Here is a 26,971-nt window from a genome sequence, read left to right on the forward strand (position 1 = left end):
AGGCAGTAGGGGAGGGGGAGGACAGCAGAGAGAGCTGCTTCCCAGTGTGACGGGTGAGGGCTTGGGGTGCCGTGGGGATGTGCGGGGGAGGGGCAGGCGGCAGGGTGGTCCTGCATGAATGTCCCACTGGTTTCTAATGCCAAAACGTCTTCTTTTGAACGTAGGGTTTTTCAAAACTCTGGACACAGATCTGGACGGGGTGGTGACCTTTGACTTGTTTAAGGTGGGAGCTTCCCTTGGCCGTGGCGGGGGAGGGTATTCGGGTGGTGATGCTTTCTACCCACCTGGGGCAGGAACTTGTGGCCTCAGAACCAGACCCCAAAGGGCAGGCCTCTGGAAGGATGGAAGGATGGGATGGGGTGGGGGTGTCTGGATCTTGGGAAGGGAGGTGGGGGGCATGCTCCTGGAGGTCTTCGTGGGTGCCTGCGCCCTGGTCTCCCGGGGGTAGAGGAGGTAAGAAAGTGCCCCTCCCCAGAGACGGTGGCCCCTGGGCTAGGAGGCTGGACTGGGCGTTTCTGCTGTCGCTGGCTGACCTCTCTCTCTGCCCTCCTCTGCCGGCAGTGGTTACAGCTGACCATGTTTGCATGAGGCAGGGGCTCCGGTCCCCTTGCCGTGCTCCTCTCCCTCGTCTGCCAAGCCATGCCTTCCCGCCATGCCGCCCCGGGCCACACCAGCTGCAAGTGCCTTCCTTGGAGCAGGAGGCGGCCTTGTCCTCCTGTCCCCTCACCTCCCAGCTGCCACGGTTCCTCTGCTCTGCGCAGAGCCGTGTGGCCTTCCCTGCCTTCGCCAGTCACGGGCTCAGATGGACTCCCCCCCCCCCCCCGCTCCTCCTGTCGCCAAACGAGGAAGGCCACTTTCGCTTGTTCCTGCCTCGGGATGAGGCTGCCAGGGGAGCTGACGGCCCCCGGCCTCCGAGCATCCTGACGTGTCCTGTCCCCTCGCCGCAGCCAGAGGGCACCCGCCCAGCCTACCCAGCGGCCTCACCTGCAGACTTTACACCATAACCACTAACTCTGCACAGTCTGCCGTCTAGATGTGCGGAAGCCCTTCCCAGCCGAGGCCTCTTCCTGGGTCTGGGAATGCCTGTTCTCCCCCGTGCAGAAGCCAGTGCCCCTCACCTCCGTGGCCTGCCCCCCAGCCCTGCCCCACCTGCCGACCAGGAGTCACCTGGACTGAGGGGTGGTCAGGTGCTCCCTCCCTCGCTCCCTCCTTTTTTATATCGGTGATTTTACAGGGGACTCTTCAGGGACCGGTGTACCAGTAACGGGGGTGCCAGAGGCACCTGGGTGTGGGGTGGGGGTGGGGTCTCGGGTTTCCATGCAGAGAGACCCCAAACAATAAAGGAAAAGGCCCCACATCTGTCTCTGGAGTGTGTTTCTGTCCAAACCTGCTGCCCAGGAAGGCATCAGCAGGCCTTGACCTTCAGGGACAGCCCGGGACCTCACACCACCCCTGGCTGCCCGCTGTCTCCTTCCCCAGTACCCTGGGGGCTCGCACCCCTGCCCGAGTACTGGGTATCTAGGACGTTGCGGGGGGATGGGGCCCCAGCTGCAGGGACGGGGCCAGACTGCTGAGGTCCCATGTGACTCTGCTGATCCTCTGTGCCCTCCTCACAGCCCGGTCCCTGCCCTCCCTGTATACTCCAGCCTGTGAGGCTCTGGCTGACACCCAGACTCCCGCTGAGCACAAACCTGACCTCCCAGGAAGCTCCCAGCGCACAAGAGCCTCCTTCACCTAGACACCTGCAGCTTATGTAAGCTGCCCCAGCCCCTCTGGGGTCCTGGCTTTTCTTCCCATAGATAAGGGTGGGTTGCAGTGAGGGTGGAAGAGGAGACAGAGTGGGAAGGGGGCGGGGGGGACCAGGGGTAAGCCACAAACTAGGATAGCATCTGCAGGGCAGAGGCTGACAGAGCCTGGGTCGGAGGTGGGAGCTGCCCTCAGAGCCCCAGGTGGAGCCCCAAGTGCAGACTTTTGGGACACTGCTTGCCACAGGCTGGCACAGGGCCCGGACCCGCTGTCCTGAGCCTGTGTGTTGTCCTTGGGAGTCCTAGACCAGGTCCTGGGCCTTGGCGTCCTGTCTGTAAGGGGAGTGGCCATCACTTCCTGGGAGCCCGGGCTGATTTGGGAGAGGGCCAGGTCGAGGGCTGGGAGGGCAGGTGCACTGGGCCCCGCCCTCTTAGTTCTCTGTATTGGGTTTTGTCTGATGAGACGGTTGGAATGCTAAGGGTCTGGATGATCTGGCAGCCCTAACCCCTCACGAACCCCCACCCTGGGGCTGAGTGCCTGGGGCGGAGGCAGGGAGATCAGGGCTCCCCCTTGGCTGCCTTGTTTGAGCATTTTCAAACTTTTTTCTTTTTTCAATTTTTATTTATTTTTGAGAGAGAGAGCATGAGCTGGGGAGGGGCAGAGAGAGGTGGGGACAAAGGATCTGAAGCGGGCTCTGTGCTTCCATGCTCAATCGGATGCGGGGCTCGAACTCACCAACCACGAGATCAGGACCTGAGCCGAAGTTGGACACTTAACCGACTGAGCCACGCAGGCGCCCCTGCCCTGTATGAGCATTTTTAAAGGACTTCTCCCCCGGCCCCCCACCTCAGGCTCTCCTGTGCAGCCAGCCCCTGACTTCTTGAGGGTTGGGGGACAGGGACTGGATCCCATGTGCCGAGGCTGGAACCGGGTTCTTGAGGATGCCTCACAAAGGCCTCCAGAATAAAGGGGAGCGTGGTGATGGTGCCCCATTTACTGCTGGGGTCCTCCTGGCGAAGGCAGGGGACCGGTGGCTGGGCCTGCAGACCTGAGCGGTGGGCAGTGCGCTGTGAGATGGCCCCCTGGGACCCCTGGTCTTCTAACTGAGAAGTGAGATTAAGAGAAACAAGGACAAAGGGCTGGGGGGCGGGGGGCCTGCAGACCTGGGGACACTCGAGGCCTCCTGTGAGGTGTAATTGGATCCCTCCGACCTGCCAGACACGGGGCATCTGCGGTCCTGACCCCGGGCCTGTTCCTCCACCTCCCAGGGCCCCGTCCTTTACATAAGGCCCCGGCAGGCTGGGCCGTAGGCCAGGCCCGCGGCCATGGCCTTCACAGACCTGCTGGACCGCCTAGGCGGAGTGGGTCGCTTCCAGCTCGTCTACACGGGCCTGCTGCTGCTGCCCTGCAGCCTGCTGGCCTGTCACAACTTCCTGCAGAACTTCACAGCTGCCGTGCCTCGCCACCATTGCCAAGGCCCCTCCAACCACACCGCGGCCGCCACCAACGACTCGGGGGCCTGGCTCAGGGCCGTCGTACCCCTGGACCGCCTGGGGGACCCCGAGCCATGCCGGCGCTTCAAGGAGCCTCAGTGGGCCCTCCTGAGCCCCAACACGTCTGTCGGCGGGGCGGCCACGGAGGGCTGCAGGGACGGCTGGGTCTATGACCGCAGCGTTTTCCCGTCCACTATCGTGACGGAGGTCAGCGGGGGCCGGGGGCGGGGTGGGGGGCTGCTGCCCGAGGCGGAGGCTGGAGCGTCCCTCTCTCCCCTGCAGTGGGATCTGGTGTGTGAGGCCCGCCCCCTCCGCGACCTCGCTCAGTCCATCTACATGGCCGGCGTGCTGGTGGGCGCCATCGTGTTTGGTGGCCTTGCGGACAGGTGAGCCTTTAGGGAGGAGGGTCCCAGCCACCTGAGCCTCTTCATTAATTTTTCTTATTTCTGTATTTTTAAAAAATAGTTCTTAATGTTTATTTATTTTTGAGTGAGAGGCCGGCACGAGTGGAGGAGGGGCAGAGAGAGACACAGAGTCCGAAGCAGGCTCCAGGCTCCGAGCTGTCAGCACGGAGCCCGATGTGGAGCTTGAACCCACGAACCGTGAGATCTTGACCTAGAGCTGAAGTCGGATGCTTAACCGACTGAGCCACCCAGGCACCCCTAATGTTCCTTTATTGAGGCTTATTTGTGTATACATAACACATTCACACGGTTCAAAATTCCAGAAGGTGGGAGAGAGCATGCAGGGACGTGTCCCTTTCCCACTCCTGCCCCGCCGTCCAGTAATTTCTAGAGGGCGGCCTGGTTTCTGTGCATCCTACCAGCGATAGTTTATGACTTTATGCAGTCCAAGCCAACATGGACCCGTGGGCACCTGCTGTGTCCCACCTTCATTATACAAATGCTGGCCCACCCCACGCATGCTTCTGTGACCGGCTTTTTCTTCACTTCGAGGTCTCTGCGTATTTCATTAGAGAGAGCCCTCCCCGGGGCGCGTTCGTGGCTCAGTCGGTTAAGCGTCCGACTTCAGCTCGGGTCATGATCTCGCGGTCTGTGGGTTCAAGCCCCGCGTCGGGCTCTGTGCTGACGGCTCGGAGCCTGGAGCCTGCTTCGGGAGTCTGTGTCTTCCTCTCGCTCTGCCCCTCCCCCCCGCCCTCTCTCCCCCTCCCCCACAAAAAGAATGAATGACTGAATGAGTGAGTGTATCATGGGGTGTGTGGAGAAGAAATGTTGCCCGCCCCCTTGATGGCCTGCGGCCCTCCCAGCCCAGCTAGAAAACTCTGGCCCTGGACCCTCACTGAACAAACGGGGCAGTGTCAGAACCAGACTGGGATAACCCTGCTACCCTGAATCCTGACCTTTGACCCCTTTGTGGTGTGACAAGGCCCCAACCCACCCTGGCCTCCCCAACATGATCAGTTTCCGTGAAGAGTTGACCCGGGGGTCCTGCTCCCAGTGGCCCGTGAGTTCCAGGGTGAGGCTTCCAGCCAGCCAGAAGTTCGCGCAGGGGACCCTCTCCCCACCTGCTGCGCCTGCCTCTGGACCTTGGCAGAATCCCTGCCTTTCCTTAAGCCTGAAGATTAGGAGGTGGCGGGGGGGGGCAGAGATACTCCTCGAATGAAGGGGCCAAAGAGGAAATACATCTCTGTGTCTTCAGTTTTCTCCCACACCACGCTTCTCCCTCCCTGACCAACCTCTGCCTCCAGGGCCTGGGGCCCAGCCGATGTTCTGTTATGAGGGACGGGCCTGGGGGGCACTTCCTCTTGCCCTCCCTGCTGCTGCCACCTCCGACCCTAACCTCGTGCCCGGCGCCTGGCTCAGGCTGGGCCGCAAGGGCCCCCTGGTCTGGTCCTACCTGCAGCTGGCAGTTTCGGGGGCTGCCACGGCATACTTCAGTTCCTTCGGTGCCTACTGTGTCTTCCGGTTCCTGATGGGCATGACCTTCTCCGGCATCATCCTCAACTCCCTCTCCCTGGGTGAGTCTGGCCGCGGAGGGGCCTGGCGGGGAGGGGGGCTCGTGGAAGGGGGGATGGCCGCCCTCTTAGTGCAGTCTTTCCTGTTGTGTTGTGTTGGGAGTCTCACCCGGTAACCTCCACTCAGAACCCCCAGCCCGGGGTTCTTGGGTGACCTGGGCTCTCAACCACGGCCCTGTCAGCAGTGAGCTGTGGACCCTGGGTTTCGATTTGCCCACCTATATGCTGAGAGGGTTGAATTATTTCCTGTGTGAATAAGTCAACGATAACCACTTAGTAAGCGCCTACTGTATGCCAGACTCGTTGTGGGCTCAGGGCGGGGACCCAGAAGGGAGGTGAGATACAGTGGCCCCCAAGGCGGCGGGACTTATGTGGCTCCAAAGGGGCAGGATTCACCCAGGCCGCAAAGGTGGTGACTCCACAGCGCCATGGTGGAGACCTTACGCCCTGGAAGCCAAGTGGGAACGTCCCCCCTGCCCAGGCCGAAGTAACAGGGTCCGTCCTCACTCCAGGCTGGTTTCAGGCAGCTCCCGGTGGCTCTGGCCCGGTGCACTGTCAGGCAGCAGGAAACCCACGGTGGATGCAGGCTAGCCACCTGCGTTTGCTGATGACTTAGTTTGCTCCCGGGACAGGCTCAGGGAGGGTCTGAGGCATCCAGACGGCTGCCAAACACGGAATGGATCTTTCGTTTCAGGGGTGGGGGAGATCTCGGGGCTGGAGAACCGGGAGGTGCCAGGCCGGCGCACCTGACAGCCCCCCTCCCTGAATCAGGACATCGAAGGTTGCACGAGCTCACTCAGGATCCCAGCAAATCCCAGCCCACTCGTCTCAGCCTTTGGGATGGGGTGTCAAGCCACAGCCCGTGGGATCTGAAGGCAGGAATGGACATGCATGGCCCATCTCATGCTAGAATCGCCTCTATGACACACACACACCCCTACATACACATGCACCCCTACACACACACCCCTCCCCACACACATACACGCACCGCCGTGTACCCGATGCACCTCTAAGTACCAGAGACCGAGCAACGAACAAGGCAGATCTCTGCTCCCGTGGAGCCCGTGCTCTTGTGCAGGAAGAAAGATAGAAACACAAATAAGTAGGTTATATAGTATGTTGGAAAGTGATAAGTGCTACAGGAGAAAATTAAAGCCCACAAAGGAAATAAGCTTGCGGTGGGGGGCAGAGGGAGGGGGCAGTGGCCCGGGAAAGTCCTCACTGAGAGGGGTCACTGAGTAAAGCTCGCAGGAGGGAGGGAGGGCATCTGCCGCTATCTGGGGGGAAGGACATTCCAGGCAAAGACCCCGAGGGGTGTGTGTTTCTAGTGGGCTCCAGAGGAGGGGGTCCTTGTGGCTGGAGCAGAGCACGGGGTGGGCAGGGGGCAGGGGAGTGGTGATGGATGAGGTCAGGGAGTTGGGGGGCAGACCCTTAGGCCCTGTGGCCATTTACAAGACTTTGGCTTTGACTCTGAGCAAGACGGGGGCCACTCGAGGATCCCGAGCTGCGGAGAGGATCTGGCTTAGCATTTGCCAGGATCCCCGTGGGGGCCAGTTCCGGGGCTCCCGTGCCGGTCAGCAGGCTGCAGACGGGCTTGGGCCAGGGGGTAGCAGGAGGAAGCAGGAGGGGTTCTGCTAGATTCTGCCCGTGGAAGCAACAGGATTTGCTGATGGCCTGGACACACGATGGACACAGGAGCTGGCTGCTCACGGGGAAGACGTGTCCTCGTTAATCTGTTGTGGTTGCCTCCTCTGAGCGTGCATGATTCAACCAGTCCCCCATAGATGGGCTTATAGGTTGTTCCCAAGTTTTGCTGTTTACAAAACAATCATGTAATTAAGAGCCATTCTATTTCCTTTCCTACCAACCATGTACATCTTTTGCCTGTTTTTGTTCGTTTGTTTTGCCTTTTCTTCCGTTTCCTATTGATTTGTAGGAACCGGTCCAGTGTTAGGGAAATTCACCCTCTATCTGTAATTTGAGTTGCAAATTTTTTGTTCCTTTGCTTGTGTTTGCTGACCCTGTGACCTGGCTCATGGTGTTTGTGTTTGTTTATATTCAGACGTTCCTGTGTTTATAGAGTCAAGTTTTGTTGATCTTCCCTTTGGTTGCTTCTGGGTTTTGTGACTTTCTTAGAAAAGCCTTTCCTGACTCTAGGATTGAAAAAAAAAAATGTGCCGTGATTTTTCCTAACATCCTTGTGGTTTTCTTGGTTATGTCTGATTCTCTGGTGCTCCCTGTGTCTCAGCAGATCTTGGGAAAAATTTCGGGTGTCCACAGAGTCCCTATAAAGGGCACAGGTGAATGAGACAACCCCGTGGGCTATGAGTCCCACTGATTCTGTCCTGCTTTTCTCTGCAGTCGTGGAGTGGATGCCCACCCGGGGCCGGACCGTGGCGGGGGTCTTGCTGGGGTACTCCTTTACCTTGGGTCAGCTCATCCTGGCCGGAGTGGCATACGTGATCCGCCCCTGGCGGTGGCTACAGTTTGCTGTCTCTGTTCCTTTCCTCATCTTCTTCCTCTATTCTTGGTATGTCCTGACAGAGAGGGGCGTGGGGCGTGGGGCGGATGACAAGTTTGGGGTATGCAGTGACCCACGGAAGAGGGTCGATGCCCGTGGAGGCCACGGGCTCACAGGTACGGCCCGTGGCTTATTGGGAAGCTCCAATAAAATCCCTTACGCTAGCGTGGGGCTCCAGAATATTACAGCGGTTTTGCCTCATCAGTTCCTTTGCAACTCACAACCAGTGGGGAACCGAGGCACAGCCCAGGGAGGGCCCGTGCCTCATTTAAGCTACACACCAGCGTCAGAACCAGATTCAAAACTGGATGTGTGGAAGTTACTAGATGCCCTTCAGGGATTCCCTGTCTGGTGCGCGCTGAAAAAGGCAAGCTGGCATGTCCCAGTCTTCCGGATTCAGCAGGCAGCAGGAGACGTCACCTTTCAGGGTCCAAAGGAAGGGGAACGAAGGTGTACTTGGGTCTGGAGAGTGGGTTCCGCCCAACGCTGCCATTCTTTGTCCTTCTTTCGGTCACAGGTGGCTGCCAGAGTCATCCCGATGGCTCCTGCTCCATGGCAAGTCCCAGCTAGCTGTGGAGAACCTTCGGAAGGTGGCTGTTATGAATGGGAGAATGGACGAAGGGGAAAGGCTGACCAAAGAGGTGGGCAGCAAGGGTACAGGAAGAGTAGGAACCATTTCTAATCTTGCTGGTGGCCGGCCTCAAGATGTACCAGGATTTAGTAGCTTCCCAGGACTCGTCCACCATCCAGGTGGAGAGGCGGCGGAATAAGGGTAGGATGAGTTCCGGTCTGGCCAAAACGTTCTCCATCGAACGGCTGTGTGATCCGAGATAAATAATTTAACTGCTTTGTTGATCAGGCCATCCATCTATGCAAGGGAGGGGCGGGGGGGGGGGACCCCATTCCCATCGACGCCTGGCTGAAACTTAAATACAATAACAAAATAAAATGAAAACATTAACATAGAAATCATAAAATGAAATTATCGAAGAATCAGTAATAGAAGCACCATGTATTACAAATACCCTCATAAGATAATTACCATTTATAAGACAGTCACCAGTTATTATAAATTAAGTACCATTTATCGAGCCCCGTGCTAGGCACCATGCTAAGGTACATAATTTCATTTCTTTATTTACCTATTTAATCTGAGAGAGAGAGAGAGAGCGCGCGCACACGAGTGGGGGAAAGAGGCAGAGGGAGAGAGAGAGAATCTTAAGCAGGCTTGATCCACCCTCCTTTGACCCGTGACCTGATCAAGAGTCCGACACTCAACCCACTGCGCCACCCAGGTGCCCCCATAATCTCATTTACTTGTCACTGTAGCAGATAAGGAAACTGAGGTTTGAATGCCTCACGTCATTTGCCTAAGAACACACGGTGGCGAGTGGCAGAACCACGAGAAACCCCTACCCCTGACCACTGGCCAAGCCAATCTCAGATCCTCTACCAGAAGTGAGGCATGAGCGGGGCGCCTGGGTGGCGCAGTCGGTTGGGCGTCCGACTTCAGCCAGGTCACGATCTCGCGGTCCGGGAGTTCACGATCTCGCGAGATCTCGAGTGATCTCGCGTGAGTTCGAGCCCCCCCGTCGGCTCTGGGCTGACGGCTCGGAGCCCGGAGCCTGTTTCCGATTCTGTGTCTCCCTCTCTCTCTGCCCCTCCCCCGTTCCTGCTCTGTCTCTCTCTGTCCCCAAAAAGAAATAAACGTTGGGAAAAAAAAAAATTAAAAAAGAAGTGAGGCATGAGGGTCTCTCTTGAACCACAGGTGGCTATTTCAGCCTCAGCAGCAGGCAGCTCAGGAGTCTTGGAACTCGCATGAGAGCCTCTGCTTCATTCTAAAGCTCGGGACACAATCTGTGGAGGGCCATTGGTCTCAGGACAGAGAGGAGACTGGCAACAGCCATCTTGCCAGAGAACTCAACCTTGACCTTCCTCTCCACAGATGAAGGGACTCCTGGCAGGAAGATAGGATCCCAGATCCTTCTCTTCTGCTGATCAACCTTTCCTTGCCCAGGTGGTGAGCTCCTACATCCAGAGTGAGATAGCAAGTGTCTGCCCCTCCAACTCAGTCTTGGACCTCTTCCGAACCCCGGCCATCCGAAAGATCACGTGCTGTCTCATGGTGGTCTGGTAGGTGATGTGCTCAAGCCCAAGTCCTTGACCCGAGGCCGGGACATGCCTTTTATTCCCACTTCCAAAGTCTGTTCTTAAATACTCTTAACGTGAGCTTTGTGAATTCAATCTTGTTTCGTATTCTTTCTCTAGGGTCCTCTGACCCTCTGCTGGGCGCTGACATGTGGTCATAGATGAGACATCTGGGCTGACCTAGGGACCCCAAATCTGGGCAGTGGGTCTCACCTTGGTGGAGGGCCACCTGTTGAAATCACTCACACAACTTTTCCCAAATGCACCTTGTCCCATCCTGATATGCCCTTGGGGCTCTCCAGGAGATTCTGGGAAGTGTCCCGCTCTAGAAAAACACTTGTGGGTCCAGAAGGGGACAGACAGGGAAACAATAATGTCTATGAGGTATGACAAGCGTCCTTATGGCAGTTCTCTTGGCTGGGGATGCTGAGTGCTTCATGCAGGAAATGGCATTTAGGGGGATTTTACAAAATGGCTGTGGAGTTTGCCACATGAGCAGGAAGAAATTCACAGCAGCTGTGTAGATGGGCCTGAAGATGTAAAAAGGATAAAAATACAGGGACGCCTGGGTGGCTCAGTCGGTTAAGCGTCTGGCTTTGGCTCAGGTCATGATCTCGCGGTTGACGAGTTCCAGCCCCGCGTTGGGCTCTGTGCTGCCAGCTCAGAGCCTGGAGCCAGCCTCAGACTCTGTGTCTCCCTTTCTCTCTTCCTCTCCCCTGCTCGTGCTTTGTCTCTCTCTCTCTCTCTCTCTCTCAAAAATGAATTAACATTAAAAAAAAAGTTTCTTTTAATGGGTAAAAATACAAAAGCGATCCGTTCCCCTTGGCACAGACTGGAAGCTGGCAAATCCTCAGATAAGGAGCTGATTTAAAAAATGGGAGGGGACCATTGTCATTTCACTTGGCAGAATAATAGTAAGTGTGAAGTAGGGAACACAGGCTATGAATGACCTGTTCTCTGGAGCAGAACCAGCCCTTGGGTTTAGTGGGAACCAGCCAGGCAGTGATAGAAGACAGACTCCCTGGGTGACCTTGAACAAGCCAGCCAGCCTCCTGGTGCCGCAATTTGCTACTTAGATACCTACCCCTCAGGTCCTTTTGAGCACTAAACGTTTGGGGGCGCCTGGGTGGTTCAGTCGGCTGAGCGTCTGACTTCAGCTCAGGTCACGATCTCGCGGTTCACGAGTTCGAGCCCCGCATCAGGCTCGCTGCCATCAGCCTGTCGGCACAGAGCCCGCTTTGGACCCTCCGTCCCCCTCTCTCTGCCCCTTCCCTGCTTGCGCTCTCCCAAAACTAAATAAGTGTTTAAAAAAAAAAAGAGAGAGAGTGAGAGAGAGAACACAACTTTTGGACACGTAACCCCACACCTGGCTGGGGTTTAAGCGCTCAGGTAGATTCTATTCTCTGATTTAAGTCTTGAACTGTATCTGCTGTGCATTGGGAATGTGGAATGGTCCACCACTCTTGACCTTGAGAGGGCTTCTGCCCCAACAGTGTTGCCCGTGGGGCAGTTCTGGCTCTGGGCAGCCAGAGAACTCCTCGGAACCCAAGTCAGGGAAGGGACGCCCTACCGCGGTCACCCAGCTGACCCAGGCTTTCCCCTGGCCTGCAAGCTTCCAACTTTCCTGTCTTCTTCCCACTGGGAAGAAACATCACAAATTAAAAATTCCAGGGTGGGCGTGCCTGGGTGGCTCAGTCAGTTAAGCGTCCAGCTCTTGATCTCAGGCCTTGATCTCAGGGTTGTGGGTTCAAGTCCCACGTGGGGCTCCACTCTGGGTGTGAAGCCTACTTAAAACACCAAAAAACAAAGAAACAAAAAAGTTCCAGGGTTGAAAGTCCCCTCTTGGATCCCTCTGGGAAGAATAAGCTAAGGCCCGTTTCTGTTAAAAGGGAGGAACTTGGACAGCTAGTGACTGGGCCGCCCAGACGGTTTTTCTGTCAGCGGGTGGGGAGGTTCGGGAGGAAGGTTAAGTGCTGGGAACTGGTGGACTTTCACAAACTTCTGTTGTAAGTGCTTTCTGTTAACTTGCATGTCTCTTTCTTCGCTGGCTTTTTTCCTAGATAAAAAGTACGGCGTACTCATTGAGAAAAATATTTTCTTTTCAAACAGCTCAAAAACATACAGGCAGTACAGTGTGTTGGTTAAGAGGCAGGACTCAACTGTACTTCGATTAAAAAAATAAAACAAAACCAAAAGAGGCGGGACTTGGAACCCGATCGCTTGGATTAGAATCTCAACTCTTGCCACTTGCTGTCTGTGTGATCTTGGGCGAGTTACTTAGCCTCTCTGTGCCTCAGTTTCCCCATATGTAACATTGATGTCATAAAAGTACCTACCACATAGGTTGCCTGTGAAGATTAGAATTAAAAAACATTTTTTTAAGATGTTTTATTTACTTTCGAGAGAGAGAGAGAGAGAGAGAGAGCATGAGATGGGGAGGGGGCAGAGAGAGAGAGGGAGACACAGAATCAGAAGCAGGCTCCAGGCTCCGAGCCGTCAGCACAGAGCCCGACGCGGGGCTTGAACCCACTAAATGTGAGATCGTGACCTGAGCTGAAGTCGGATGCTTAACCGACTGAGCCACCCAGGCACCCGTGCTGCTTACTTTTAATAACTTAATCACATATGTAAATATTTGTACAGTGTTGTATGAATCCAGCTCATGGCACATAGCAGCTTTGCAATACTTTTTGTAAATTTTTACTTAAATTCTAGTTAGTTCACATACAGCGTAATATTGGTTTCCGAGGTAGAATTTGGTGATTCATGTAAGTACATACAATACCCAGTGCTCATCATAACAAGTGGCCTCCTTAATGCCCATCACCCATCTAGCCCATCCCCCACCCACCTCCCTCCATCAACCCTCAGTTTGTTCTCTATTGTTAAGAGTCTCTTTTGGTCTCTCTCTCTCCCTCTCTCTCTCTTTTAATGTTGATTTCTTTATTTTTGAGAGAGCGTGTGCACAAGCAGGGGAGGGGTAGAGAGAGGGAGACACAGAATCCGAAGCAGGCTCCAGGCTCCGAGCTGTCAGCACACAGCCCCACGCGGGGCTTGAACTCACAAACTGTGAGATCATGACCCGAGCCAAAGTCAGATGCGTAACCGACCGAGCCACCCGGACGCCCCCAGAGTGTACTCTTTTGCAACGAGTTTCTCTTGTTCAAGATCATGTTTGTGAGGTACCTCCAGGTTGCAGGATATAACTTAGTTATTTTCGTTGTGTAACATTCCACTGTATGAATATACTACTTGTGGGGGGCTGAATAACGACCCCCCCAAAGGCGTCTAATCTAACTTTTCAAAGTTTCTGTGAATGTAAACTTTTTCCAAAATGTAAACAAAAAACCAACATCCGACAAAAACTCTACCCAGAATATAAATATATATTTATATTTATTTAATCATATGTTCTCTCTGTATATAGTTAACTCATGAGTAGTATCGTTCCCTGTCCTAATCCCAGGAGACTATGAGTGTTACCTTACGTGATACGAGATAAGAGAAAGTGTATAAATTGGTTTCTGCTCCCAGTTCCTCCCACAGAACTCCTAAACCCCTCATCATTTCTTAAATGATAAAATGACTAGGAGGCAAGTAAGAATTTTGCCTTTGTTTTAGGCCCCTCCTCTTCCTGTTGACGTCATAGCCTCATGTGACCCAGTCAAGAGTTTTCTAGGTTCACCATCTTTGATGACACAGGATGTGGTGGTGGCAGGGGCCACGAGGAGAAAAATATCATTTGGGGTTGTCGGACTCTAGACTGGTTTCACATAGGGGAGCAGGGATGAGGCCTTTGTCTTCCCCACCCTTGGAAAGTCATTCTTACCCCAAGATGAAAATAGGGCACATGATAAAGAGCAAACTGTTTTGGTTGGAGGGGGACAGAGATACTGAGCTGCTAGATGGGGGCTCCTGGGCGACTCAGCCGGTGATGCGTCCGACTCTTGGTTTCAGTTCAGATCGTGATCTCACAGCGTGTGAGTTCGCGCCCCGCGTTGGGCTCTGCACTGACAGCGCGGAGCCTGCTTGGGATTCTCTCTCTCTCTCTGCCCCTCTCCCGCTCTCTCTCTCCAAATAAATAAACTTAAAAAAAGAATAAAAGCTGCTAGACAGCCAGGCTCCATCCATGACCCCTCCCTGAAATACGAGAGCCTTTCCGAAATGCCATGGGGGAGGGGTATGGCCTTGCAGCAGACCCCTGGGCAGAGGAGGGGAGATGAGGAGAGGGATGGAAAGTGAGAGTCTAGGGCTTTTTCCATGAGAGTCTTTGTCCTCATCTGAGCCCTTCCCTGCTGTCCTTGGGGTCCAGGTTGCCCCACGTTCCTGCCAAAACCATGCCAGAAAGGAGGCCAGGGGCTCTGGAGGCCTTACTAGGAAGGGAGCCCCAGTGTCCGCTCAGGAGACGGCAAGGCAGGGAAACACGAAGGATAATTGTGTTGTGCTTGGATAACGTGACAAAGCTGTTTCCACGATGGGGAGAGGAGCGCGGTTTCCTTCCCACAATGCCTGTCTCCCCACCAGACCGGAAGTCCCGGGAGGGCAGGCCGCGTCCATCTTGTTCACGGCCGTGTGCCCGGACGTGGTGGAACATTTATTTCCATGCTGTGAAGGAAGAAAGGCAGGAACATGTACACCGGAGAGAACGAGGAAGGGGGAAGAAGACAGAGAAATACCAGACAGAGGGGGAGGGAGAGCATGAGGGCTCAGCGTCCGGGAAGCCGAGGCAAGAGGAGCCCACCAGAAGGGAAGGGTTGGGGAGCACCGGGTGGGGACAGAAGGACATCGAGAGGGGGTCCGAGCAATGCCCCTGATGTCCGGACAGGTAAGGAGACTGATGAGGCAGAATTGGTCTTTCCAAGGTCAAAGTATCTACGCTAAAGCAAACAGGGACGCCTGGGTGGCCCAGTCGGTTAAGTGTCCCACTTCGGCTCAGGTCATGATCTCGCGGTCCGTGAGTTCGAGCCCCGCGTCGGGCTCTGTGCTGACAGCTCAGAGCCCAGAGCCTGCTTTGGATTCTGTCTCCTTCTCTCTCTGTCCCACCCCCGCTCACGCTCTGTTCTGTCTCTCAAAAATGAATAAACGTTAAAAATAAATAAATAAATAAATCATAAAGCATAGCAAACAAAGCCTACATCACGCTGCCTTCCCCTCAGTATTAAGAGCCACAGGGTGTTTTATCCTGGGTTTGTTTGCTTTCCAGAGTGGTCCAAATAATATGTTGGCGGCCTTGCCTCTCAGCTCCACCTGGGAGGAGAAATCAGACCCGGATTTCCCGTGGACTCCCTCAGACCTGCCCAACAAGAATTACCGGGTCACCTTTCCAGAAGCGTCTTTGCTTTTTCTCCATCTCCCCTGACTCCTGTGGCCGGGGTGGGTGGGAGGGATGGTAGGCGTTTCTCCGTCGGGGGCAGGGGGCAGATGCCAGGCCCGCTTGGGGAGAGCCCACCGCCGGATTCTGTTTCCCACCTCCCCTCCCCATACGCTCCTGAGGCCGCGTCAGCATGTGGTCCGCCGGAAGCAAAACCAGGCCGACCCACAGGGCTTCATGAGGGTCGTCAACCCCAAGCCCCCTTCCTCTGGACCTTGTTTTGTTTCGCTTTCCGTAAGTGTGGTAAAATACACGTAACAAAATTCAGCATGTTGGCCGTTTGTGGGTGTGCAGTTCAGCATTGCTGCGTTCCAGAACCCTCCTCACCTTGCGACACTGAAACTCTGTTTTAACCCATTAAACAAGTGCTCGATCTCCCTCCACCCGGCCCCTGGCAACCGCCGTTCTTTCTGTCTCTACTTTTGTCTGCTCTGGGGACCTCGGGGAAGCGGAAACGTACAGTATTTATCTTTTTGTGGCTATTTTATTTCACCTCAAGCTTCATCCATGTTGGAGCACGTGTCAGAATTTACTCCCTTTTTATTTTTTGTGAGAGAGAGAGAGTGCGCAAGTGGGGGAGAGAGGCACAGTGGGGGGGGGGGGGAGAGATGAGAGAGAGAGAGAGAGAGAAAGGGAGAGAATCGGAAGCAGGGTCCATGTTCAGTGTAGAGCCTGATGCGGGGCGCGATCCCACGACCCTGGGGTCATGACCTGAGCCGAAAGCGAGAGTCAGACGCTTCACCGAAGCAGCCACCCAGGGCGTGCCAGAATTTCTGCCTTCTTAAGGCTGAGTAGTTGGCCTCATACACCACACGCTGGTGTCTCAACTCATCTGTCGATGGACAGTTGGGTTGCTTCTGCCTTTCGGCTGTTGTGAATAACGCGGCTAAGCACATGTATGTACAAATGTCTCTTTGAGACACTGCCTCAGGGGTGTCGTAAATTTCTGCGAAGACCCCTCCCCCCCACCGGGTGTGGGAACTCTACCCCCCTTTGCTGTCAGATTGGCCGTAAACCCCCTTGCCGGAAGCAGCCCATCTTCAGGTGCCGATTTCTCAGTAAACGCTGGGAGACGCGGGGTGGGGGGGGGTGGGGGTGTCCCGTGGAGTCTTTGCCTTGTTGGAAGGCTCTCGTTTATCTCCCTCCAGCTCTTAGACGTGAAGCTCAGATCAGCCACTGAGGGCTGGAGGTGGAGGGGACAGGGGAGGACACTCACATTCCAGAACCCACGGGCTTGGGGGAGCAGGTGGCTGGGCAGGCAAGCGGGGGGAGGGACCAGGGCTCTAAGACTCAAGTCGGGAGACTTGGATTTGGTGGCGGGGAATGGGAAGTCGGGTGATATTCCCCCGGGAGAGGAGTCCTGTGTCTTTCATCCCGTGTGCTGTCCCCCCGGGTCCAGAACAGTGAACCCCGGGCTGGAGCAGGACCATTCTGCTGCCTCTTCCAGGTTCTCCAACTCCCTGGCTTACTACGGGCTGGCCATAGACCTGCAGAAGTTTGGACTCAGCGTATACCTGGTCCAGGTCCTGTTTGGGGTCATAGACATCCCGGCCATGCTGGTAGCCACCACCACCATGATTTACGTGGGCCGCCGGGCCACAGTGGCTTCCTTCCTCCTCCTGGCGGGGCTCATGGTGATCGCGAACATGTTTGTGCCAGAAGGTGAGCCATCCCTCACCTTCCCGGCCTCCCTCCCCCCTTTCCAGGCTCCAAGCCTCTCCCTCTGCCTCCTCTCCATGCCCCAGCCCCTCCTGAGCGCCCTGCTCCCACCACTACCCCCTCTGCCTCCCTGATCCCCTCTGGGGCTCCGAGCACCCCCGACCCTCTGCTCTGCCTCCCCCCTCTACAGACATGCAGGGCTTGCGCATGGCCCAGGCGGCACTCGGCAAAGGCTGCCTGGCCAGTTCCTTCATCTGTGTGTACCTGTTCACGGGCGAGCTGTACCCCACAGAGATCAGGTGGGTGCGTGGGGAGAAGCCGAGCAGCACCTGCCCCAGCCTGGAAGGCCCGGGAGCTCCAGGTCGACACCTGCTGGGCTTGCTGAAGCAGGACCCCCTCTCCTCTCTGCTCTGCCCCCTGGCACCCAGGCCCTGGCACTCCCAGCCCCCTGGGAGGTCTGGGCCACGGCCACTGACCGGTCCACACTTTCTAGGCAGATGGGGATGGGCTTTGCTTCGGTCAGTGCCCGCTTTGGGGGTCTGACTGCACCCCTGGTCACCACGCTTGGGGAGTTCAGCACCATCCTGCCGCCCTTGGGCTTCGGGGCCACCTCGATCCTGGCCGGCCTGGCTGTCTGCTTCCTGGCTGAGACCCGCAACGCGCCCCTGGTGGAGACCATCGAGGCCATGGAGAGGAGGTGAGGAGCCTCTGGGCACGGTGGGGTGGGGGTGGCCAGACAGGCCCAGGTCCCCCGTGACAACCCGGGGCGAGTGTCCTCCTGCGGCTGCTACGATGTCATGGCGAGCGGGGCCGTACTGGGAGACTCGTGTAGGCCGCGCCTACGCTTGTGTCTGGGATCTCGGCTTAGCGTCCGACAAGGACAGAGCCGGCAACCAGTGTCAAAACAGAGCCCAGAATAAACCGTGGACCAGGCAAAGCAGGCACGTGAGCTGGAGTAAAGCGGGGCAGAGAAGCAGGGATGGCAGTTTGTGGGGAGGGGAGGTATCACATCCTGACTCAAAGACAGGCCCGTGTGGCTGCCGTGGTGGCCTTCAGGTTTGGCTCAGAGATTCCTGGCAACAGAAAGGGAGAGCCCGTGAATGCCTTTTGTCCTGCTGTCAGAGAGACAAAGTGATACCAGTTCTCTGGGGGAAGTGAAACTTTTCTCAACAGTTGGCACCAGATGAAATATCTCTAATGATCTCCTTAGAGAGGTCACGGAGTAAGGTGACCATGTCTTTGACGATGTTTCTAAAAGTGCCAGGGTGGGGGCACCTGGATGGCTCAGTCGGTTAAGCCCCCGACTTCGGCTCAGGTCATGATCTCGAGGTCCGTGAGTTCGAGCCCCGCGTCGGGCTCTGGGCTGACAGCTCAGAGCCTGGAGGCTGCTTCGCATTTTGTGTCTCCGTCTCTCTCTGACCTTCTCCCGCTCCCACTCTGTGTCTCTCATTCTCAAAAATAAATAAACATTAAAAAAAATAAATAAAAATAATCCCCCGTGAGCATCCTACATCTAACCTGAGCCATGGCCTAGGGCTGGACTCACATAGATCAAGGACAAGGACATATGCTTTGGCAAATCCTGCCAATTCTGCCTCCAAAATGTCTTTAGAACCTGTCCGTCTCTGTCACCCCTGTGACCATCCCCCTCCTGGTCTAGATAACTATACAAGCCTCATAGCCTCCCCTGTCCCTTCCACTTTCTTCTTTTTTTTTTTAAGCTTATTTTGAGAGAGACAGAAACAGCATGAGCAAGGGAGAGAGAGAGAGAATCCCAAGCAGGCTCTGTGCTGTCAGTGCAGGGCCCCACGAGGGGCTCAAATCTACGAAACCGTGAGATCATGACCTGAGCCGAAACCAAGAGTCAGACGCTTGACCAACTGAGCCACCCAGGTGCCCCTCCACTTTATTCTTCATATGGCAACTGGTGCAAAAGGCTTGCCATGTAAAGAAACACACCATTCCTCCTTGGAACCCTTCACTGGCACCTTTTTACATTAAAGGTAAAATCTGAAATCTCGGGGTACCTGGGTGGCCCGGTTGGTTGAGGGTCCGACTTTGGCTCAGGTCACGATCTCATGCTTTGTGGGTTCAAGCCCCATATCAGGCTGGCTGCTGTTAGCACGGAGCCCGCTTTGGATCCTCTGTCCCCCCCTCTCTCTGTCCCTCTCCCGCTGGAGCTCTCTCGCTCTCAAAAATAAATAATAAAAACATTTTTTAAAAATGTGAAATCTTAAAAAAAAAAAAAAAGAAAATCTGACCTCTTACAAGGCTCCCAGGATCTGGCCCCTGACGCCACCGAGGCTGTTCTCTCTGTCTGGAATGTTCCTCCCCATGCTCTCTACCTGTTTAATTCCCACCCACACTACAGATATAGGTCCAGACGCCCCAGATGCTGGGTAAATATTTGTCGGGAACCCAAGCCAGAGCCTGTTTGCGGGAGTTCTGAGATGTTGCCTGAGGGACCCAAGTACATGAAAATGCAGCCGGAGAAGTGCCCTCCCCTGATATTACTGCAATGGTTCTGATCCTGGGCATGTTTAAGATCACATTTTGCTTTCCCTGGCTATAGAGAAATCGCACCAATGCCAAATGAAATTCTAGCTGGGGTAACACCGCTTCCTTTGATCCTGCCAGGAACATTTATTCTTTTTTTTTTTTTTAATTTTTTTTTTTTAACGTTTATTTATTTTTGAGACAGAGAGAGACAGAGCATGAACGGGGGAGGGTCAGAGAGAGGGAGACACAGAATCGGAAACAGGCTCCAGGCTCTGAGCTGTCAGCACAGAGCCCGACGCGGGACTCGAACTCACGGACCGTGAGATCATGACCTGAGCCGAAGTCGGCCGCTTAACCGACTGAGCCACCCAGGCGCCCCAGGAACATTTATTCTAAAACTACCGTAGATTGTTATGGATATGAACCAACAACTAAAAAATAATGGAGGCCATCTACTAAAAATAATTTTAATTTTTATAAAAGTTGATAACAAGGCCATTTTTCCCACAACAATTTGCTGACTGGATCTGACCTAGCTGGCCCTGCCAGGAGTGTGGAAAACTAAGTGACCTCCAAAAAGGCAGGGAGCTCTCTTAAGCTCAACAAATGTTGCTGTGCTAGACAAGGAACTTTTTGTCCGAATCATAGGAGAGAAAGTCACTGAGACATCTCTCCCAAAGACTCGTGTGTGTATTTCCTTAGAACAAGGATGTTCTCGGGGTGCCTGGGTGGCTCAGTCAGTTAAGTGTCCGACTCTGGACTTCTTTTTTTTTTTTTTTTTAACATTTATTTATTTTTGAGAGAGAGAGAGAGAGAGAGACAAAGCTCAGGTGGGGGACGGACAGAGAGAGAGGGAGACAGAATCTGAAGCAGGCTCCAGTCTCTGAGCTGTCAGCACAGAACCCAATGTGGGGCTCGAACCCACAAATGGCGAGGTCATGACCTGAGCCGAAGTCGGATGCTTAACCGACTGAGCCAGCCAGGGGCCCCTATACCCTGTTTACTTTGCTCAATTTGTTCCAAATTTGACAAGTAGGACCCCTTTGACTTCTGTGTTCCCTTAAAATTCTTTTTTTTTTTTTTAATTATTTAAAAAAAATTTTTTTTTCAACGTTTATTTATTTTGGGGACAGAGAGAGACAGAGCATGAACGGGGGAGGGGCAGAGAGAGATGGAGACACAGAATCGGAAACAGCTCCAGGCTCTGAGCCATCAGCCCAGAGCCTGACGCGGGGCTCGAACTCACAGACCGCGAGATCGTGACCTGGCTGAAGTCGGACGCCTAACCGACTGCGTCATCCAGGCGCCCCCCCTTAAAATTCTTTAAGCACGTCCCTGTTTTCTGGCACAACCAGATATTCTAGGCTCATCACTTCCCTGTAGCTGTCCTGGGAGCGGCCATTTCTCTGAGCGTCCTGGTTCATTTAATAGAGAATGGTATTTAGAAGCCAAGATCCAGGTGAGAGGGGCTCACCGTTACTGGGGGTTTTCTACTCTCAAGCCCTCTCAGGGAACAGAAGCGGCGAATATATGAATATACATATAGAGCACACACCTGTATATCTGTTTTTCCATATCCAGAGATCATACTGAGAACGATGACTCACACCATTACCTCCAACCTCAATCTGACACCCCCCACCGCCCGTTTCTCCCTTCTCATATTTAACTCCCTTCCCACATAATGGCTTGAAGACTGAATTGTTCAGGAGGGGAAAGGAAAAAAGTTTTCCATATATTCTCGGTGGCACAGGTTGTTCTCCTAAATAGATAAAGGACAATCCCCTCGGCCTCCCCACTCCTCCAGCCTCACATCCCTCTATCCTTCCCCTTGAGCCAGTGTAACCATGCCAAAAGGCAGACTAGCGGCACTCAAAGTCTATTTGCATTTCATATAAACTTTTGCACACAAGGGGCGCCTGGGTGGCTCAGTCGGTTGAGCATCCGACTTCAGCCCAGGTCATGATCTCGCGGTCCGTGGGTTCGAGCCCCGCATCGGGCTCTGGGCTGACAGCTCGGAGCCCGGAGCCTGTTTCAGATTCTGTGTCTCCCTCTCTCTCTGCCCCTCCCCTGTTCATGCTCTGTCTCTCTCTGTCTCAAAAATAAACATTAAAAAAAAAAAAATTTAAACTTTTGCACACAAAATTGAAGCCTGTGACTTATTAAGGAGGAAACAGCCAGATCTGGGGCAACAAAGCCTGCTTTCGAGTAGGCACCAAGCAAGGGCACGTCCAGATGGAGCCCTGCCATAAGTGAGCCAAGAAGAGTGGAGGACACAGGGAGATCTGGAGAGTTCTGGAAGTCAAAGATTTGAGCTGGTGTTTAATTTAGGCTCTTTGACATCTGATCTATGTATTAAATTATTATTCACTGAGTTCCTACTATGTGCCAGACACAGTGCTCAGTGTCGGTGTAGAGCGAACAAAAAAGATGTGATCCCTGCCCTCTTGGAGGTTACAGAGTTAAGAGAGGCACATAGAGAACAAATACACAAAAATAAATATGTAATTAAGAGAGAATAATCGAGGGGCGCCTGGGTGGTGGCTCAGTCGGTCAAGTGTCGATTTCGGCCCAGGTCATGATCAGTTTGTGGGTTCAAGCGCCGCGTTGGGCTCTGTGCGGACAGCTCGGAGCCTGGAGCCTGCTTCGGATTCTGTGTCTCCCTCTCTCTCTGCCCCTCCCCCACTCACGCTCTGTCTCTCTGTCTCAAAAATAACATAAATGTTAAAAAAAAATTTTTTTTTTTTAAAGAGAGAATAATTGAGTGGTTGGGGATGCCCCTAGACTTGAGAGAGATGGAATGAGCCAGGCTGAGAAGGGAAGGCGTGTGTTCGTGGAAAAGGGAACACCCAGTGAAAGCCCCTTGAAGTCCCAGAGAGCTGGGAGGAGCTGAGTGATGAACTTGAAAGGCCAGCCTGGAGAGGGGCAGGGGCAGCCTTAGAGATGACCGAGAATTTAGGCTTTTAAATCAGTAGAGAAATGACCGCAGGACTTGGAGGAAGGGATTGATGTGATCTGATTTTTAAAAACCCTTTCTGTCTCCTTTGCGTTAGTAAATCTCAGCCTAAATGGGGCCTTGGGTTTAGGAATTTAGATCTTTCTACATTATCACCCCCACCCCCACTGCAGAGACCTTTTTGTATATACATTTTTTTCCCTAATCACACCCCCTCCCTCCCAATAACATTTTAATGCCACAGATGTACTGTGTATCTATTCACGAACCGTGACCCTTTGGAAGACCACAAGCCATTGTAATATCTCAGATTTTTTGTCCCCTCCCCTGTACCAAGAACCACTTGTTGCCCCCTGGGGGCAATATCTCCCCCTCGAAGATTCATAGACAATGATAGCCTGTTCCGTCAGCCGTAGGACTCCTTGTAGTTAAGATCTTTAGACCCTCTGAGGGGCTTATAATTAGATCCACATTCAGCATGTCTCTGCAAGGTTCCCGAGTGTTCTGGTCCATGGGCTTCTTCAGGAACTTGTAAGGAGCTCTTCTTGGCAATTCCCTTCCAACCAAATATGAGACAGAAACGACTCAACTTGTTCTGGTTTGGTAGGAAATAGTGATGCTGGGGAACCAGAGACAAGAGATAGCCTCTCTCATGAGTCAGTCGAGTGGAGTTTTTGATATTTGAGACAATAAGAATTCAAGAACTCCTCAGCCAATTTCGTTTTCCTCAATTTCTAATCTCATCAACTAATTACGAGTGCTGGTCACAGGCCTTGGGTGTCGAGGATTAAGAGAAGAAAATGGCTTGTCCAAGGTTCAGGTTACCCATCTCCAAGATGGCCGCAAGCTGAGAGGGATTCCCTGTAACATACCTTCTAATGCTGGTTCCCAGAGTAACGATGGAAGGGAACTTCCTCCACTTCACAGGCTGACGAAAACCCATTTGAAAATAAATTATTTCTATGTACGTTACCAGATCCTTCATGAATCACAAGACTAGATAGTGTTTCTTCAGAATGGTCTAAATGCCTGGTGTGGGGTTGAGTCAACCTCTGTGACCCAGTTGGACTTCTGCCCCAGATTTTGGGGGCAACATAGCAAGGGAACAGTTGACGAATAACCCTGTTCAAAAAACCCTTTTAAGTAAGACTATCACATTCACAAAGAAGGAAATGCTGATCGAAAATAAACAGGAGAGAGGTATTGAGGTCAGTCATAATGAAAGAAATGCAAATTAAAACAGGGGAGAGGTCATTTTAAAATACCCAATAAGGAAAAAAAAAAGTGGAAACATAGTAGCAGTTGATTAAGATGTAGGGACAGGAAGGAGGAAAGTCCTGCAACTTTTCTGGAAGTTTCTTTGGCATTGCTGTTCATGAGATGGAAAATTTTTCATATTCTTCTAAGCAGCAATGACATTTCCAGGATTCTGCCCTGAGGAAATAAGCTGAAATGTGGCCATTGTATGTGACGTAAAGGTTTAGTTACAAGGCTATTCATCACCATGCTTGATGTATCAGGAAAAACATGTCAACTCTCCAGATCTCCAACAATTTAAATAGATTATGATATATTGTGCAATAATTAAAAGTTATGTTGATGAAGAGTTTTTAAGGGCATGGGAATATTTACAATATACGGTTAAATAGTATGTTAAAATAATTATGATAGTTTCTTAATTATATCCGGAAATAGAGACTCGAGGGGTGCCTGGCTGGCTGAGTCGGTAGAGCATGTGACTCTTGATCTCAAGGTCATGAGTTTGAGCCCCACGCTGGGTGTGGAGATGACTTAAATAAATAAACAAAACTAAACAACAAAAAAGAAATAAAACAACAACAACAAAAAAATAGGGGCTCAAAAGAGAGAAAGAAATAGGTTGAAATGGTGACAGTGGTTGCCTCAAAGTATGAGTGACATTTAATTTTTTTTCCTAGCTGGTTTACATTTTAAAAATTATCTCCAGGTGTCTGGTTGGCTCAGTCAGAAAAGCATGCGACTCAGTCTCGGGGGACTGAGTTTGAGCCCCAAGTTGAGTGCAGAGACTACTTAAATAAATAAAACTTAAACAAAATTTTTCAACATAAAAATTATCTTCAAATTGTCTATATTGAGCAGGTTTTCTTTGGTAATTAAGGGGGAGAGGCACACAAGGAAAGCATTTATAAGCATTCAGTTAAGTCGTTTCCCAGACACAGGGTAGCCCCTCTGGGGGCCTAGAAGCTAGGGAAGGGTCTGACGCTCCTTAAAGCCTGCCATGATCTTGGAAAGACCCAGATGAGAGGCAGCAGGGCCCGGACAAAGTACCAAGGATCCAACCAGTGACCTTCCATGGAGCTTCTCCCATTGGTACCGGGAGCTTAGAGAGGGGAGGGGTGGGGGATGGGCTCTCAGCCTTGCAGCAAGAGGTCTGGCGCTCCACCAAGGCCAAAGCCCAGGCCATTGGTTAGCTGGGACCTCCTGCCGCCCTCTCCTCCATGGTGAACACCAGTTGCATGGCTGACCCCGGCATGTTTTTAACGCTGACTGTATTGTATTTCAGACATTAAAAAAAAGAAAGAAGACCATGAACTCCAGGTCACACAACAGGCTGCCTCTGGTCATTGTTGCTCATAAGATGACTTTTAAAAGTGATATTGAGCAAGCCTAACCATTGTAGCAGTTGGATCTGGAGAATGTGTGCCTCTGGGTTTTTCGGAATTATCTTTGAAAGGGATGGGGACTCTGTCGCCAGAACTGGGGAGAAACTGGCAGGCGGGACATAAGGGCCGTCCGTCAGCCCCCGCAGGCACACAACAGATATAACAGATAAGATGGATGGACCGAAGGGGCAGAGTCAGGAAAGGCTTCAAGTGCAGAAAAGACACATGGAGGACAGCAAAGCCAGAAGAAAAGTGTTTCTTTGTGATTATCGAAGCAATAATCACACGCAAAAATGGCTTAAACGATTGAACTAAGAGATTAGAAATAAAAGAGTTACAAGGTAAGGATAAAAACACTGATAAAACATTTTTTTTTTTCATATTTCTTTTGAGAGAGAGAGAGGGAGAGAGAGAAAGCATGAGCAGGGGAGGGGCAGAGAGAGAGGGAGACAGAGAATCCAGAGTGGGCTCCAGGCTCCCAGCTGTCAGCCCGGAGCCAGACACGGGGCTCGAACTCACGAGCCGTGAGATCATGACCTGAACCGAAGTCGGACACATAACCGACGGAGCCACCCAGGCGCCCCAGACACAGATCCTTTCAAAGAAACACGGATTAAAGAGAAAAGGGCAAAACTTCAGCCGGTCAAGCAGAAAGCCCCAAGGGGCAGCTCTCGGACTTGGAGGCTTTCCTGGTGACCTCCCTGCCATCTCCCCTCCCCTCACTCTCCTCCCTGCCTCCAGGGCTGGCTGACTCTCTACCTGGGTCGGGGGAGAAGGGCCTTGGTAGTGCCCACTCCCCCAGGGTCTCTGCCGGAGCGCCTGGTCCGCAGGGAGCCAAGCCCGGCACCTGCAAGTTCGTTGAACCTCATGCCCCATTCACCAGTTGGGTGACCTTGGCACGTCCTCACTGGAAAACTCTTTGACCTTGCGCTCTTTCCCGGAGGTGCCCGTGAGAACTAGAGGGAGGGCTGCTGCGGCCCCCACCTCCCTGGGGACAGCAGCGACGCATGCCTTGCACGTAGCACAAACACACCCATGAATGCTGTGCTCACACCGTCTGCTTCTCACCCCTTCTTTTCTGCCTCTCCGTCTCATTTTTCCATTTGCCTTTTCATTTCAACAGAGTCCGACAAGGTCTTCGCAAGGAGGATGCAGAAGAGAAGACGGAAGAAATTTCTCTCCGGCAGCTGGGAGCTTCTCCCCTCAAAGAAACCATCTAAGCTGCCAAGAGCCTGGAGCCTGCTGGCCGCACCTTCTTTGGTGTTGAGACACCGCTGGGGCTTTTCCTGACAATGATCAGGGGTGAGGTTGGCCAAGGACCGTGGTGGCCCGGCGAGTCCGTGCCAAAGAGCTGCCCACAAACCAGAGCTGTGGCGACTGGAAGAAAACCGGCCAGCAGCAGCCAACTGGCGTCCCAAACATGCAGAAAGTCAAGAGAAATATGCCCAGGCACCAAAGGAGGAGCTGTTTTCCCTTCCGTCCTTGAATCCGCCCCCTTAAGACCTCTGTTCATTCTTATCCCGCCTCAAAACAACGTCTCAGCGTTAGGGTGGCTGACATTTCTGCCCCTGGTTGTCCCTGGAACAGCCCCACCCGGCTTGTTCTTGAGAACCCATTCTGCCCCACTCATGGGGCCTTTCCTCTTTCTGGCCGCATATGCCATTAAAGCTCTCTTCCCCTGTGTCTGTGACTTACCTTCTCAACTAGCAAATGTGGGACTTGCACGTGGTACGTGCTTTACGTGCTTAGTCAGCAGTTGGTGCATAAGCGGTGAAACCAGACTTAGGAGCCGGAGAGACCTCTAGCCCTCAGCTGCATTCCCCGCCGCACCACCTTGCAGAAATGGGCTGCGGTTTGCTTCTCCACAAGTCTTGCAGAGAGACGAACCCCGGGTGTGGGACGGCATCCCTCTGACCTCGTGCCTGCCTCCCTGACCTCGACCTTCACCGGAATTCAGA

General features: G+C 53.3%; 2 protein-coding genes across 6 annotated transcripts in view; both read left to right on the forward strand.

The window, feature by feature from the left end:
- The window catches only part of CAPN1 (calpain 1), a 49,216-nt gene extending 47,861 nt beyond the window's left edge, over positions 1-1,355 (forward strand). For all 5 annotated transcript variants that reach the window (XM_043581680.1, XM_043581679.1, XM_043581676.1 and 2 more), the window contains 2 exons: positions 165-223; positions 562-1,355. In XM_043581680.1, coding sequence (XP_043437615.1) covers positions 165-223; positions 562-588 — 86 coding nt within the window. In that variant the 3' untranslated portion in view covers positions 589-1,355. The remainder of the gene's footprint in view (positions 1-164; positions 224-561) is intronic.
- Positions 1,356-2,461: 1,106 nt separating this feature from the next.
- Positions 2,462-26,696, forward strand: LOC122484004 (solute carrier family 22 member 20). The gene is made up of 10 exons (XM_043581682.1): positions 2,462-3,446; positions 3,522-3,625; positions 5,063-5,217; positions 7,579-7,747; positions 8,256-8,379; positions 9,756-9,871; positions 16,705-16,919; positions 17,107-17,215; positions 17,410-17,613; positions 26,137-26,696. Exons 1-10 carry the CDS (start codon positions 3,072-3,074, stop codon positions 26,231-26,233), a joined length of 1,668 nt encoding a protein of 555 aa, XP_043437617.1. The 5' UTR covers positions 2,462-3,071; the 3' UTR covers positions 26,234-26,696.
- Positions 26,697-26,971: the final 275 nt, after the last annotated feature.

This window comes from Prionailurus bengalensis, chromosome D1 (genome assembly GCF_016509475.1).
Source record: "Prionailurus bengalensis isolate Pbe53 chromosome D1, Fcat_Pben_1.1_paternal_pri, whole genome shotgun sequence".
Classification (NCBI taxonomy): domain Eukaryota; kingdom Metazoa; phylum Chordata; class Mammalia; order Carnivora; family Felidae; genus Prionailurus; species Prionailurus bengalensis.